The following is a 13,281-nucleotide window of genomic DNA, read 5'->3' as shown; positions in this document are numbered from 1 at the left end:
AAAGTGCTGGGATTACAGGTGTGAGCCACCGCACCCGGCTTGTCTTTTTTTGAGACAGGGTCTCACTGCCCAGGCTAGAGTGTACTGGTGTGATCACAGCTCACTGCAGTCATGATCTCCTGGGCTTAAGCAATCCTCCCACTTCAGCCTTCCTAGTAGCTAGGACCACAGGTGTTTACTACCACACACGACTAATTAAATTTTTTTTGTAGAGACAGGGTGTCTTATGTTTCCTAGGCTGATCTTGAACTCCTGGGCTCAAGTGATCCTCCCATCTCAGCCTCCTAAAGTGCTGGGATTATAAGCATGAGCCACCGTGCCTGGCCCTTGGTGATATTTTTAATGAGAAAATTTTCCTTATTGGACCAGAGTTTGGTCTGTCACATTTTTCCCAAAGGTAATTTTTAAGCTCTCCTCCTAATTTACTAGGTGGTTCATCTAAAATACATGCCACTTCCTGACTGATAAAATGTGAGTTCTGGGACTCTTGGGCCAATGTTCTACACAAGGTTCTAGAGGCCCACCTATTTCACCACTGATCATTATTAAATTCTTTATCAATTTTGTGGAGCAATCTGATAAGAACCTAAGAGTGCTCACAGTTTTTATTGACCTTTCCATAATCTTTGACTCAGATGACTGAAATCAGTTATCGGCCGAGATATGCAAGCTCAGTATTGATTCCCCATCCCCACTCTCACCCTCAGCCACAAAAACTTGTAGGAAACCTGCACTTAATACCACTGTGTTTCGGCCGGGCGCGGTGGCTCAAGCCTGTAATCCCAGCACTTTGGGAGGCCAAGACGGGCGGATCACGAGGTCAGGAGATTGAGACCATCCTGGCTAACACAGTGAAACCCCGTCTCTACTAAAAAATACAAAAAAACTAGCCGGGCGAGGTGGCGGGCGCCTGTAGTCCCAGCTACCCCGGAGGCTGAGGCAGGAGAATGGCGTGAACCCGGGAGGCGAAGCTTGCAGTGAGCTGAGATCTGGCCACTGCACTCCCGCCTGGGCGACAGAGCGAGACTCCGCCTCAAAAAAAAAAAAAAAAAAAAAAAAAAATACCACTGTGTTTCAAGGTCAAGAGTAATAGTCCATTGAGGATTAGATACAGTGTTTACTACAATTACAAAAAATACAGAGACCTTCCTCTGGTTCATCAGCTTTCTCTGGTTCATCAATGCTATGGTTTTATTATCAAGAACCAGGGAGCAGCTGGGGACGGTGGCGCACGCCTGTAATCCCAGCACTTTGGGAGGCTGAGGTGGGTGGATCACCTGAGGTCAGGAGTTTGAGACCATCCTGGCCAACATGGTGAAACCTCGTCTCTACTAAAAATACAAAAATTAGCTGGGCATGGTGGCACACACCTGTAGTCCCAGCTACTGGGGAGGCTGAGGCAGGAAAATTGCTTGAACCCGGGAGGTGGAGGTAGGAGTGAGCCAAGATTGCACCACTGCACTCCAGCCCGGTGACAGGGCGAGACTCTGTCTCAAAAAAAAAAAGAAGAACCAGATGGCATTAATAGACAATTGATCTTAGCTATTGTTATCACAAAGAAGGGCTGGTTTCTCTAAATCCAAAACCAACTTTCTAATTTATATATATTTTATTTTAAAACATATGCACATATACCCTTCTCAGTATAAAAAGCTAGATGTTCTATAAGGGACTTACTGAGATTTGTTTATGGATAAAACTGACATTGGTTATAAGAAATTTAAATTTTTTTCAGGCTAAAATCACTGAAGCCATACTTGGTATATTGTCTTGTTGGAGCAAACACTAAATTATTTCTTAAGAAGAATCTGAGCACAGACAGACAGTCCTTTCTTAGGCTACCTCCAAGCTGAGGTGCAGTGGCCTTCTGTCTACCATATGTCCCTGCTATGTACCTCAGTTTTAATAAGAAGTTGTCAATCCTTCCCTAGCTTGCTGGCTTATTAAAACATATGGCTCTGTATTTAACTGGCAACACGGATGCTCTGTGTGCCAGGAACTTATCAGGATGTTTAATCTTTTTTTTTTTTTTTTTCAAGAAATCCTATTAACTGAAGGATGTTTAATCTTGTAACTCACTGCTACTCCTTAACTACTGAACTTTGGGAAATGAGCAATATTTGCAGAGGATTATGTGAAGGACAGCAATGCACTCATTTCTTTTAGATCCGTTTCAAACTCTCTAAACCACAGAATCCTTGTTCAAACCTTGTCTTTCTTAGAAGTCCAAGGACAGGAGAATGGGATGTTGGGAAGCTGCCCCTCAGAGGACATCTTGGAAACACTGTTAGGTCCTCTAACCCATCCTTAGACATCAGGACAGAGACCCACAGAATGGCACACCCAGACCGGATCATGGGGCCTCTGAATTGTGCTTTGACCGAGCACCATTCTATCTCACTCTGGCAGATGTTACAGGAAACAATCCTAAGAACTGACTGAGGTAATTACCGTAAGTATGTTGTTAAAGATGTTATTTTTCCCTGATTTCACAACATCTCCGGGAGAATCCCAAGGAGAACAGAAAATATTTTTCTCATTTATTTATTTATGTATTTGTAAATGGAGTCTTGCTCTGTCGCCCAGGCTGTAGTGCACTGGTGCGATCTCGGCTCACTGCAACCTCCGCTTCCTGGGTTCAAGCAATTCTCCTGCCTCAGCCTTCTGAGTAGCTGGGATTACAGATGCCCGCAACCACGCCCAACTAACTTTTGTATTTTTAGTAGAGACAAGGTTTCACCATATTGGACAGGCTGGTCTCGATCTACTGACCTTGTGATCCGCCTGCCTCGGCCTCCCCAAGTGCTGGGATTACAGGCGTGAGCCTCTGTTCCTGGCCACATTTTTCCTATTCTTTGAGGCAGAAATCTTTAAAGTTCTTCTGAGCTAATGGCTTCTTTTCTCTCACAGATGCAATGACTTATCCTTTCCCTTCTCTGGCCACAGGAAACTTGAGGCAGCCCTGCAGATAACCACCAGCAAGGCCACAGGATTTCATGGCAGATGCTTCACAAACCAGCTTCTCACTCAGCTCCATTCTATTTTACAAAATATATTCCTTCTGCCTTCACTCTTATGCTGTGAAGTATTTTTTGTATGTTGTTCTATTGTGTAAAGTCACCCTCAATACTTATTTTATTTTTGAGACAGGGTTTCACTCTGTCACCCAGGCTGGAGTGCAGTGGCACGATCATAGCTCACTGCAGCCTCCACCTCCTGGACCCAAGTGATCCTCCCACCTCAGCCTCCCGAGTAGCTGGGACCACAAGCACACGCCACCATGCCTAACTAATTTTGGTATTTTTTATAAAGACAAGATTTTGCCATGTTGCCCAGGCTGGTCTCAAATTCCTATGCTCAAGCAGTCCTTTTGCCTTGGCCTCCCAAAGTGCTGGGATTACAGGTGTGAGCCACTGCACCTGGCCTTGGCAGTTTCCTTGGTAATGACCCTCATGTATTCTAGGTTCATTTTCTGGAATAATACAGAATAAAATCACTCCTTGCCTTTTAAGGATGCTGAAGATGGCTACTATGTTCACCTCAAGATTTTTATGCCCAGCCTATACATGCTTAGTTCCCTGAACTGGTCCTCTTTGGATCTAGAGCCTCATCAAGCTGGTACCTTTCCTTTACACATGACTTGGGTTTATAGATGTTCTCATTAAGGAATTTGCTTACCCAATAATGTTTTAAAAGTGGGGCTGAGTGTGGTGGTTCATGCCTGTATCACCTGTAAGGTGATATAGCACTGGTGCCAGAGTTAAAGCTGCGGCAACCAAAAGCCATAGAAACTAAACTTTGGAGGTGCAAAAACCAAGAGCCTTGCTGAAGATGGCCTGCCTGAGCTGCAGAGAGAAGTAGAGGCAACAGACAATGCAGAGAGAAGGGAGCTGCCTGATGACGTTCTACTCCTGTGACAGCCAGATCTGCTTCCTTCAATTCTTCCTTCTGTGACATCCCTCATCTCTAAACAATAACAACCTCTTTATCAAAGCTGACTTGAATAAGTTTCCATTCCTTGCATCCCAGAAATTTCCGACTAAGTCAAAGAGAATCGCCAGATGAAATATCAAGCTGAAGTAGGTAAGTGGCTCCCAGGGCTCCTATCATCACATCAGAGCCTGCTCTGAGTGAACTTCCTGGTATCATCTACAGTCTTGGTTCCATTAAGATTCCCAAACTTTGGCTTAGAAGTGACACAATGCAGCCATCCTCACAGAACTTTTCCTACAGAAAGAAAACTAAAAATTTAAACACAACCATTACGAATTCAGAGTTAGCATTCAGAGAAAAAGTCAGGGGCCCCTGCAACCCTCCATGGGTATACGATCTCCAGATTGAATATTAACGAGTCAGTATTGATCAGCGCACATGACATAGGTTCCTAGGGTGCTGGACTAAGAGGTGTTTTTACCTTTGAATCAGTGACCTAGGTAATGGAATTGAAAGTATGTTTATTAAGGCTGGGCACTGCAGCTCATGCCTGTAATCCCAGCATTTTGGGAGACTGAGGCAGGAAGATCGCTTGAGTTCAGGAGTTCAAGACCAGCCTGGGCAACAGAGCTAGACTCTCTTTCTACAAAAAATTAAAATTTAATTTTTATTTATTCATTTTTCCTGGTGGTTCTGGGGGAAAAATGAAAAAAAGAGAGCATGCATATTTGGCTTATTGATGATCTCACACAGGGAAGGACATCTAAGCATGTCTTTGTTGGACACCTCAGTTTTCCTAGAGTATGTCACCCCTCCCTCCCTAGTTTATGGCTGTTATATATGGCTTTGCTCTGATGTAGCAACAGATATTTATTCAATTTTAAAATCTGATAACTTTCTGAAATTTTTGAAATGTTTAATTATTTACCTGATAAATAAGAAATTTCCAAAGTTTCAAATAGATATAGTCACTATGCAGAGGATAAAGCCAGTCTGAAGTCGCTGAGGTGAAGACTTCCCCAAACCAGTGAGTTTCACTACACTGGGGACAGAGGATGGCAGAGGAGGTGGCTTCTAGCCTCAAAAGATTGGCAGGCTCCAAGACACTGTCATGGTGTCCCCCTCCCTCTTCCAGTCCTCACTTTGGGTATAAACCCTTCTCACTGGCCACACTGGGCAGTCTAATTCAGTTTCTCTTTTTTTTTTTTTTCCTTGAGACAGAATCTCACTCTGTCGCCCAGGCTGGAATGCAATGGCACAATCTCAACTCACTGCAACCTCGACCTCCCATGCCTCGGCTTCCCAAGTAGCTGGGATTACAGGTGTGCACTACCATGCCTAGGTAATTTTGTATTTTTAGTAGAGATGGAGTCTCGCTATGTTGGCCAGGCTGGTCTCAAACTCCTGGCCTCAAGTGACCTGCCTGCCTTGGCCTCTCAAAGTGCTAGGATTACAGGCATGAGTCATCGGGCGTGGTCCTAATTCACTTTTGAGTCAACCCCCTCTCTTCTTACCAGTATGGAGCTCTTCCTTTCCCTCTATCTCAATTCTGTCACCTAACTTGTCCTCTGCCTATTCTGGTGTTGCTCTCCTGCCAACTCACCAAGCACAACCCCTACAGCCAAACTCTACCCACGCAATTCAAGTCCAACCCTATCCTTGCTGGTTTATCCTTTTTTTTTTTTTCTTTTCTTCTTTTTTTTTTTTTTTTGAGATGGAGTCTTGCACTGTTGCCCAGGCTGAAGTGCAGTGGTGTGATCTCAGCTCATTGCAACCTCTGCTTCCCGGGTCCAAGCGATTCTTCTGCCTCAGCTTCCCGAGTAGCTGGGATCACAGGTGCATGCCACCACGCCTGGCTAATTTTTGTATTTTTAGTAGAGACAGGGTTTCTCCATATTGGCCAGGCTGGTCTCTAACTCCTGACTCAAGTGATCCACCTGCCTTGGCCTCCCAAAGTGCTGGGATTACAGGTGTGAGTCACTGCACCCTGCCAACTGTCTTTTAATCTGGCCATCCCATACCTAATGCCTCTGCTGTTTAAGACCTTGTTACCCATCTCAGTCCCATTTTTCACTTTATACTGCCCCCTGCAACTCAACTCAACCCATCCAACTGTGCTCACAGTTCGCCCCCTTTTTTTTTTTTTTATGATATGGAGTTTTGCTCTTGTCACCCAGGCTGGAGGGCAATGACACAATCTCAGCTCACCGCAACCTCTGCCTCCCGGGTTCAAGTGATTCTCCTGCCTCAGCCTCCCGAGTAGCTGGGATTACAGGCATGTGCCACCACGCCCGGCTAATTTTGTATTTTTGGTAGAGATGGAGTTTCTCCATGTTGGTCAGACTGGTCTCGAATTCCCGACCTCAGGTGATCTACCTGCCTCAGCCTCCCAAAGTGCTGGGATTACAGGTGAGAGTTCACCCTCTCCTTGACCACTGTTTTGCAGTAAGTTAGTGACAAAGAACCAACACACCGCGGCAGGGAGTGGAGAGAATTCGCTTCTGTCTTTTGTGCCTCTGGAGCTTACAGTGCTAGTGAACTAAAGTTTCTCTGCATCTTCCACTAGGGGGTACCACTCCATAACTTTTGAAACAGGAAGTCTGCTGAATGCAGTTCTTAATAAAAAATGAAGTCCAGGCACACTGAATTTTTTTAAAACTTTTCTGAGCACATGCTGTAATTTTATGAAGCAATTTAATTTGATTCTTTTTAAATAAAAGCTGCCCCATGGGCAGAGTAATAGGCAACAATCTTCAGCAGTATAAACCTATATAAGGGAATGCCAATTAAAATCCCAGGTTCTGTTACAGTAAGATAAATAGTCATGAATTAAATGAACTAAATGCAAAAACTGAGAACAGCCAGACAAGTGAAGTTATTTTTATTTTAGCAAGAGAAATGAGCATGCTAAACAAAAGTTGGCTTTAAAACAAAAGCTTTTGTAAAAACAAAAATACAAGCAACTCAGCTGTTCCTGGGACTCTGTGTAAATGGAACAGAATTTGCTTATCTTTGGGGTGTTAAGAGAAGATCTGCAACAATAAACACTGGTTCAAGGTTAACATTTTTGGGTTTTTTTGAGAAGGAAATATGCCAAGGCCTTACAGTGTAGCATGGTTGAAGTTGCAGGACGTTGGAATTAAGCTGACCTTTGAATCCCTCATCTCCCCATTACAACTATGAGAACTCAGGCAGCCTCCATTGCACTGGCTTTAATCTTAGTTTTGCATCAGTTCATTGAGTATGATAATTGTACCGAATGCCCCCATTTGTGTATGAATTAGACAGGACAATGTACATAACATGCTTACACAATGACTCTAAGCTCTGGCTCACAGAGGGCACTCAATAAATGATAGCTATTATTCAATGAGTCATTGTAAGGAAGAAGAGGAACAGAAATCTTTGCTTAAAAAAAGACACACTAGCAATCATTTTGCAGATATGATTGCCGATAAGCAATTATGAGAACAGAGAAGTTAAGCAAATTGACCAAGGTCACATAGTTATATCCTAAGGAACTTTCAGGGTAGAATCTGAACTTCCTTAAGGTTGGGCCAGCATTCTTTCCCCTATCCTATACTATTCTCCTAATATCTGAGAGTTTATTGGCATAGACTAAATATATTCTGTGGTTAGCTCTTCGTTTTGTTGGCAAATTTTTGGTGAAAGTATCAAAGTATATACATTAGTGTGGCAGTGTAAATATGACTCTAGCAATATGTATTTTTAAAGAGTTTGACCTTTAAGTCCCTTTCCTACTTTTAGAAATTTATCCTAAAGAAAAAAATCTGAAAGAAAACGTTAGGGGGAAAGGGAGACACAAAGTTTTTTTAAAAAAGTGTTACATGTAAAAAAGATGATCACTATCATATTCTTTGGAATACTGAAAAACTGGATATAACCTACATGTCCAACAACAGTTAAATATGATAGACCTATGAATTATGGCACCATTAAGGAACATAGAAAATATTTATTTCAGTCTTCATCTCATTCCAAAATGAGGTAATTTGACAACTAGAATAATTGTGTATATATCTTAATTACAACCTATTAAAAATTACATATTTACATGGATAAAGTCTGGGAGATAAAATGAAAAAAAATGAAGTAATTTTAGCAGTATTTGGACTAGAAATGCCTTTTTTCTTTTCCTTTGAGTTCTTAATAATACTGATACAAAAAAAAGAATTATTTAGAGTGAACTTGTTTCTTATTTTACTGGTATTAAAGAGTTTACATGATCCAAGTGTCCTTTAATACATCACAACATGTGTAATAAAATGAGAGACATGAGATCTGAACCTTCCTTACATAGTGAACTCTGAGGAACGTGACAACATATATCTGTATCAGTCTCCCACCTCTCAGAACTTATGAGCTGGAAGGGGAAATATAGTGTATATGTGAACCTTGGTACAGCTTCACCTTCAAGATCTTTAACACCCCATCTCATACCAGTACTTTTTCCTCCCAGCTTTCACGGCACTTGCCAATTAACATCATTAGGACTGCCAATCTACCAGTATCTTCTTTTTCTTTTGATCCACAGGATTGGTTTCATTTTCTTCGCCATTCAGATTAACTACTAAGGCACATCACTTTAGCCACCCCTCCACAAGGACTGCAATACCTTGAATTTTTTCTTTCAAATTCATCTGCCCTGAAAACCACCATATGCTGGTCACACTCAGTCATTTCTTTCTCCCAGCCTGAGGTGCGGGAGCCCAATGCCCAGTTGCATTCTGCAGAGGGCATTTTTATCACCCTGCCCTCTCGTTTCAGAGGTGAGATAACCCTGCACCTGTTATCTGAAACCAGTGGGTCTGGCTGGTGGATCAGCATCTCCAGCCTGCTCCTGCCTTTGAACCATCACTGAGCTTGCTACCCCTCTTTTCAACCTCATCTGCACGATTATCTTTTTCTCTCAGAATAAACACTTCTCTGACCTCTATAAAAGAAGCCTTTCCTTTAGGATACATGCTCTTCTAGACAGTTATCACTTGCCTTTCTCCTTCCCTTTCCACAGATTTCTAAAAATGGGCTTTCTCCTTTAGAACCTCAGTCTCTTTTTTTTTTTTTTTTTTTTTTTGAGACAGGGTCTTGTTCTGTTGTCCAGGCTGGAGTATAGTGGTGCGATCAGAACTCACTGCAGCCTTGACATCCCTGGTTAAAGCGATCCTCCCACCTCAGCCTCTTGAGTAGCTGGGGCCTCAGGCACATGCCACCACACCCAGATCATTTTTTAAATTTTTTGTAGAGACAAGATCTCCTTATATTGCCCAGGCTAGTCTCAAACTGCTGGGCTCAAGTGATCCTCCTGCCTTGGCCTACCGAAGTGCTGGAATTATAGGCGAGCCACCATGCCCAGCAAGACCTCATCTCTAAAAAAAAAAAAAAAAGAGTGTCTTCCTATCTTGCTATCTACTTCCCCTTCCCTGCACCTGATGATAACTTGATTCCTGCCACACAAACCACCCAAAGTGTTCCCACAAAAGTCAAACCCCATAGTTCCTTTTCATTTATCTCACTTGAACCCTCAGCTGTGTTTAACTCTGTTGACCATTCCTTGTCTTTAAACATTCTCTTTTGACTTTGAAAATCTGTCACGGAATGAATAAACTAGTACCTTTAGGTCATCCAAGGATAGGAGAAAAGGAGGAAAGCCTCTGAGCTCAAGAATGGGGCTTGCACTTTTAGGGTGTGGTGGTGATCTACTAGAAAAAGACTTAAGATTTACCAGATAGGCTTGGTGTGATGGCTCACACCTATGATCCCAACAATTTGGGAAGCTGAGGCAGAAGGATCTCTTGGGCTCAAGAGTTTGAGACAAGCCTGGACAACTGAGGGAGACAACTCTCTCTCAAAAAAAAAAAAAAAAAAAAAAAAAAAAAAAAAAAAAAAAATCTACTAAAGTTGTGAAAACTGAATTCCTTCCTAGAGGCTAGTTTTGTGGACTAGTGATTCAATGATACAGGGGTGGGTGGAACTCAACCATAATGATACAAATAACTATTTATTCTTTATTGAAAAATGGTGAATGGAGACTGAATCACACGATGGGAACTTGTTGAGAATTTTGGAACTTCCTCTCTTGGGGTATGATAAGAAGTGAGGGAACTGAAATTCAAGTCACTTGAATTTTCTTCTCTAATACCTAAAGTTTCCAACTTGCATTCATTTAACAACATGGAATCAATGTTCCAGTATTAAAACAATATTACTTTTTAATTTTAGTGTGACTTATAGAGTGCAATTTGATACTTGATTACACCCTATGATAAATAGATATTATTGGCTATTTTGCTTCTTACTCCTAATATGTCCCCTATCAGACTGCAAATGCCTCGAGGTCAAAGGTCCTTTTTTGTCTAATTAGCATAGGACCGAATACCTGGAAGATGCTAACAAAATTCCTCTGTTCAATTTAATACGCATTTTAACTTTCCAAGTTTCAGTGGGTTTTGAATGACTCCTGAATACATTATATTATGCTAGGTGTAGTGTAATAGAGAAAACATTTGTATTACTTGCATTTTACAAGCTGGAGGAGAAGCAAGAACACAATACCTAGGGAAGATTTAGTAAGAAATCAGAATGTCCCAATACCCCCTTGGTATATGTTATACCAACCTAGATTTTAAAAAAAGCAAGCCAGAATCCCACGCAACCTAGGGAGCTAATTTGAGTTCTTTTTATAATAAATCCTATAAATTCTTGTAGTTCACCTCCTTAGGCCAGACACTCCAGATTTCTTTGTGGATAGCAGCTAGGTCTCCTGGGACCTTGGATTGGGCCTTTCTCTAGTCAAGCAAATAATCTGAAAAGAAAACAAAATCACATGTAGTCCAGCACATTTTTTCCTTTCTTGGTTTCTCCACCAGCTAGAGAGTTATTTAAAGGCTCTGAACCTCTCCAGCCTTTGATTCTTTTTAAGGATCATTTTATTTTTAGAGAACTTTCCACATTTCCTAGTTATACAGCCAGACTGGGTGATCTGGCCAGAAAATCATTTTCCCTTAAAAAAAAAAAAAAAAGCTAAAATTTGAACACAGGCGTTGAATTCGAAACAGATTTATCATAACGTAATTCCCTGGACACTCCCAACTTGAGACTGAAAGCTGGGCGAAAGGGTTTTCTGAAGCTAACCTAAAAGACAAAATGGTCTAGAGTCACCTTTTCCCCGCAAATAACAGGGGATTAACAACCTGAAATCTTCAAGCCTCCAGGACCACGGTGCAAGCCCTCAGCAGAGGAGGCCGGAGCGCCTTTTGATTTCGGGAGACTGGCCCGGGAAATCCAGTCACTTGGAAGGCGAAAGAGAAGGTGGTACCTGAGCCAGGTATGAGCCACTCAGAGGCAGCCCGGGGCCGCCACTCACCTCGGAGAGGAGGAGCTGGAGTCCCATGACCCGGACTGAGAGGAAAGGCGAGACTGAGTCTACCAGGTGAGGTAAAAAACACCCACCTGCTCACCTCGGAAGGGGCGGGCGAGGTGCGGCTCCCGGTGACCCGCGACGGTGGAGCGCACCTGGGCGCAGGCGGAACCGGGGGGTGTGGGCACTACTTGTAGGGCCTGGAACTAAACTCACCTGTGAGGGAGGCAGAGGCGGGGCCCGGGCAAAAACCCACCTGAGCCGGCTGGAAACCCGACCCGCGAGCAGTCCCCAGGCTCGCGCGGCGCGGCGGGGCCCCCCTCGGTCAGCCCGCGCGTCGGTCCCCGCACGGCCGCCATGACCTGGAGCGCCACGGCCCGGGGCGCCCACCAGCCCGACAACACCGCCTTCACGCAGCAGCGCCTCCCAGCCTGGCAGCCGCTGCTGTCGGCCAGCATCGCGCTGCCGCTCTTCTTCTGCGCGGGCCTGGCCTTCATTGGCCTGGGCCTGGGCCTCTACTACTCCTCCAACGGCATCAAGGAGCTGGAGTACGACTACACCGGCGACTCAGGCACGGGCAACTGCTCGGTGTGCGCCGCGGCTGGCCAGGGCCGCGCGCCGCCGCCCCCCTGCTCGTGCGCCTGGTACTTTTCGCTGCCCGAGCTCTTCCAGGGCCCGGTGTACCTCTACTACGAGCTGACCAACTTCTACCAGAACAACCGGCGCTACGGCGTGTCCCGCGACGACGAGCAGCTGAGCGGGCTGCCCAGCGCGCTGCGCCACCCGGTCAACGAGTGCGCCCCCTACCAGCGCAGCGCGGCCGGCCTGCCCATCGCGCCCTGCGGCGCCATCGCCAACAGCCTCTTCAACGACTCCTTCTCGCTTTGGCACCAGCGCCTGCCAGGCGGGCTCTACGTCGAGGTGCCGCTCGACCGCTCCGGCATCGCCTGGTGGACCGACTACCACGTCAAGTTCCGCAACCCGCCGCTGGTCAACGGCAGCCTGGCGCTGGCCTTCCAGGGCACGGCGCCCCCGCCCAACTGGCGCCGGCCGGTCTACGAGCTCAGCCCCGACCCCAACAACACCGGTTTCATCAACCAGGACTTCGTGGTGTGGATGCGCACGGCGGCGCTGCCCACGTTCCGCAAGCTGTATGCGCGCATCCGCCAGGGCAACTACTCGGCCGGGCTGCCGCGGGGCGCGTACCGCGTCAACATCACCTACAACTACCCGGTGCGCGCGTTCGGCGGCCACAAGCTCCTCATCTTCAGCAGCATCTCGTGGATGGGTGGCAAGAACCCCTTCCTCGGCATCGCCTACCTGGTGGTCGGCTCCCTCTGCATCCTCACCGGCTTTGTCATGCTGATCGTCTACATTCGCTACCAGGACCAGGACGACGACGACGAGGAGTGATTCCAGCTTTCCAGGGATCCTTCCTGCTTCTTGCCAAAACTCTTCCGAGCTTCTTCTGGCATCTCCTCCTCGCCCCTGGCCCAATTCCAACCTCTCCTCACTTTTCCTCCCTTTGTGAATGAGGGGATCAGAGAAGGGAATTACCCCCTTGCTCTTGGAGGGCTCGCTAGACTGTCTTGCCGCGGGGAGGGATGTTGACTGCAGAGTGAAACATCACTGCAAACTCTTCCCACCTCCTTCACGACACCGAGTTGCCATGTGAGGTTCTTCAAGTCTGAGAATGGAAGGGATCCCTATGGAGACTCCTGTTCAACCCCTATCAGAGGAAGAGATTGAGAGACCTAGCAATGTGAAGCAACTAAGATCAGGCAGCTGCAAGTGACTCCTGACTCTTGAGTCTAGAGCCTTTGCCATTACAATACTGTGGTTTTCTTTTCTTTGGTGGGGGGAGTGGGTTGGAATGGAGAGTGAGGCCCACAGATTACCTGCAGAGATGTGGAAGTGTGAGGGAGAACATGCTTGTTAAATATGCAGGTAGATTAGGAGACACCAACCAG

General features: G+C 45.4%; 1 protein-coding gene across 3 annotated transcripts in view; it reads left to right on the top strand.

Moving 5' to 3' along the window:
• The window catches only part of TMEM30B (transmembrane protein 30B), a 45,893-nt gene extending 33,053 nt beyond the window's left edge, over positions 1-12,840 (top strand). For all 3 annotated transcript variants that reach the window (XM_073011060.1, XM_073011059.1, XM_073011061.1), the window contains 3 exons: positions 2,223-2,443; positions 2,947-4,083; positions 11,159-12,840. In XM_073011060.1, coding sequence (XP_072867161.1) covers positions 11,669-12,724 — 1,056 coding nt within the window. In that variant the 5' untranslated portion in view covers positions 2,223-2,443; positions 2,947-4,083; positions 11,159-11,668 and the 3' untranslated portion in view covers positions 12,725-12,840. The remainder of the gene's footprint in view (positions 1-2,222; positions 2,444-2,946; positions 4,084-11,158) is intronic.
• The last annotated feature ends 441 nt before the right edge of the window (positions 12,841-13,281 follow it).

Source organism: Chlorocebus sabaeus, chromosome 24 (assembly GCF_047675955.1).
Source record: "Chlorocebus sabaeus isolate Y175 chromosome 24, mChlSab1.0.hap1, whole genome shotgun sequence".
Classification (NCBI taxonomy): Eukaryota; Metazoa; Chordata; class Mammalia; order Primates; family Cercopithecidae; genus Chlorocebus; species Chlorocebus sabaeus.
The sequence above is the reverse complement of the archived record's forward strand: the minus strand, read 5'-3'. Positions and strand labels throughout refer to the sequence as shown.